The sequence below is a fragment of the Mustela lutreola genome, chromosome 9 (genome assembly GCF_030435805.1).
Source record: "Mustela lutreola isolate mMusLut2 chromosome 9, mMusLut2.pri, whole genome shotgun sequence".
Lineage (NCBI taxonomy): Eukaryota > Metazoa > Chordata > Mammalia > Carnivora > Mustelidae > Mustela > Mustela lutreola.
In genome coordinates, this window is record NC_081298.1 from 107,989,464 (window position 1) to 107,992,210 (window position 2,747).

At 42.3% G+C, this 2,747-nt stretch overlaps 1 gene segment (V, D, J or C); it reads right to left on the reverse strand.

Moving 5' to 3' along the window:
* Positions 1–1,108: 1,108 nt before the first annotated feature.
* LOC131807776 (immunoglobulin kappa variable 2-29-like) lies at positions 1,109–2,087 on the reverse strand. The segment is given in 2 exon segments: positions 1,109–1,545; positions 1,954–2,087. Coding segments are annotated over 2 exon segments (471 nt in total).
* Between the last annotated feature and the right edge of the window lie 660 nt (positions 2,088–2,747).

Sequence of the window (2,747 nt, forward strand, 5' to 3'; positions counted from 1 at the left end):
CCTAAAGGAAATCATGTTACCAGAGATAGCTACACTCACATGTTTATTGCAACATTATTCACAGTAGCAAAGATGACCTAAGTGTCCATCAGTGAATGAATGGATAAGGAAGTTGTGGTATATGCTCACAATGGAATATTATTTTCAGCCATGAATAAAATGACATTCTGCCATTTGCAATCAATTGCATGGACCTTGAAGTCATTACATTAAGAGAGAGAAGTCAGAAGGAGAAAGACATTCTATGGCATCACTTATATATAGAATCTAAAACACTAAACTCAAAAAATAGAGTAGAAAGGTAAGTCCAGGAGCTGGAGAGGGAGGACGGGAAAACTGTGGAGATGTTCTTTCGGAGTATGATGAACTTAAAAGAAAAACGGCCAGTATTTGATCAATAAAATGAGTTTATTAGGAATAGGAGAGGACAAGAAACCTACGATAAATCCTAGGCAAGTCTAAAGAGACAAAGGAAAGATCACTTAATTAGGGTTTAGGAGGAAACTGGGGAGGGTTATCTGGACCAGATGTCACTGGGGAGTAACAAGAGTCCCATTGGCAACAAGCAGTGGTTTGTGTGGAATTGCCCACCTTGGGGAGAGGAGGCATTTTTTTTCCATTCCTATTTTTTTAATCAGGGAATAAAATCCCTATGTGAAAATGTCCTCTCTTGTCAAAATATTTTATTCCTTTTAGTAATATTAGATTTTATTCTTTTTTGGAAGTTTTTATTGAAATTGCAGTCAACATTCTGTGTGGTATTCATTTCACATGTACAATATGGCAACTCCACACGTCCATACAACACCAGGTGCTCAACACTGTCAAATACCAACATGGATTCCATTTGTTTTTCCAAGAATGGCTTCAGTTGTCTGGATTTCCTGTTATATTTAACTTCCAACATTACCCAATTCGGGGAGGATCAGATGATCTTTCATTCATCTCTTCCCTCTGTCCTCACTGGTGGCTCAGAGCTCACACATTCTCCCTGACAGGCATGTCACGCCCAGGATTTTTCAGCTGACAAGTCCATTAAGGATGGTGCTGGGGTGCAGCTGAGGTCCTCGGGGTCCAGAGCCCACAGCTTCAACTATTCCTTGAGCTGGCCATCATCTCCCTCTTACACTGACAGGGAGAATCTGCTCTGCCTACTCCCCAGACAAGCAACCCATGTGTGAGCAGCTGGGACACCCCAGCAGGAGGTTTCTGTTCTAGGCTGAACCACTGTGTGAGGAGCATGTAAACTTTGCCCACAGTAATAAACCCCCACATCGTCAGCCTCCACCCTGCTGATCCTCAGGGTGAAATCTGTCCCTGACCCGCTGCCACTGAACCTGTCTGGGACCCCACTGAAACGGTTAGTGGCAAAGAAGATCAGAAGCTGTGGAGACTGGCCTGGCTTCTGCAGGTACCAATGCAAATAATTGTTTCCATTACTGTGCAGGAGGCTCTGACTGGCCCGGCAGGAGATGGAAGCCGGCTCTCTAGAACTGACAGACAGGGACAGTGGGGTCTGTGTCAATACAATTTCCCCACTGGATCCTAAAGAAAAAAGAGAAAATTGCAAGGTTAAGTGCAAGCATTGTGGGTAATTCCTGTAATTTTCCTTTGCTCTTTATTTCAAACTAAAATGCCTTTTAAGAGACCTTGATTCAGAACTCAAACCTTTCCAATTTCAAAAAGGAACCAGAAATTGGCAAGACGTAACAGAAGTCTCTGGAAATCACATAAGCCCTCCCAGTCTTTAGTGCCATGAAGTCTCCAGAGTCCATACAGGTCCTTTTCCCTCAGACTCTTCCTCTCCCACAGATCTAAAAGTCAAAAGTCACAAGCCCTGTCCCAGTAGGAAGATATCCATCTCACATGGAAACAAAATTTATGTGAGAAACTGGTGCCCTCAGGGTTCATCCTGCCTTCCCATTTCCCTTCCCCTTTGGGCACGCTGTTTACCTGGAAACCAAAGTATGAGGAGCCCAAGGAGCTGAACAGGGAACCTCATTTTGACAAGTTAAAGGGATGAGTCCTGGTAGGTCAAGACAAGTTGAGAGTTGATCTTTTATCTCAGGCTGGCAAGGGAAGGTCCTCCCTAGAGGACAAAATGCAAATCCCCTGTGGGTGCAGCCAAATGAAAAAAGAGCCACTAGAGAGGAGTATGACCTCTCATGTGAGCAGAGTGACATAAAAGATTGTATTTGCTTGAAGCAAAACTACTAGAGATGCAATCTATGCTGCCTGAGTGGTTGGAGGGACATATTTAAGTGTTCCTTCCATTTTCCTGCTAGATTTCTACATCTTCAGCTGTTTCTAGGCACATTTAACACTTGTATTTTAAAAGGTAGATCCTAAGTAACCACAGAAGTCTTGAGAAAGAAGAACAAAGCTGAAGGTGTCACAATCTTAGACTGCAAACTGTACTATGAAGCTAGAGTATCCCAAACAGTATGGTATTGGCATTGAAATAGACATAAAAGTCAATAGAACAGAACAGAGAGTCCAGAAATAAACCTATGTTTATATAATCAATTAATCTATGACAAAGGAGACAAGAGTACACAATGGGGGCCTCGCTTCAATAAACACTGTTCAGAAAACTGGACAGGTGCATGTGAAAGAATGAAATTACACCACAGACAAAAATAAACTCAAAATGGATTATAGACCTAAGCTGAAGACCAGAAATTCTAAAATTCCTTGCAGAAAACAGGCAGTAATCTCATTGACATTAGCCTTAGAAGCATTTTTCT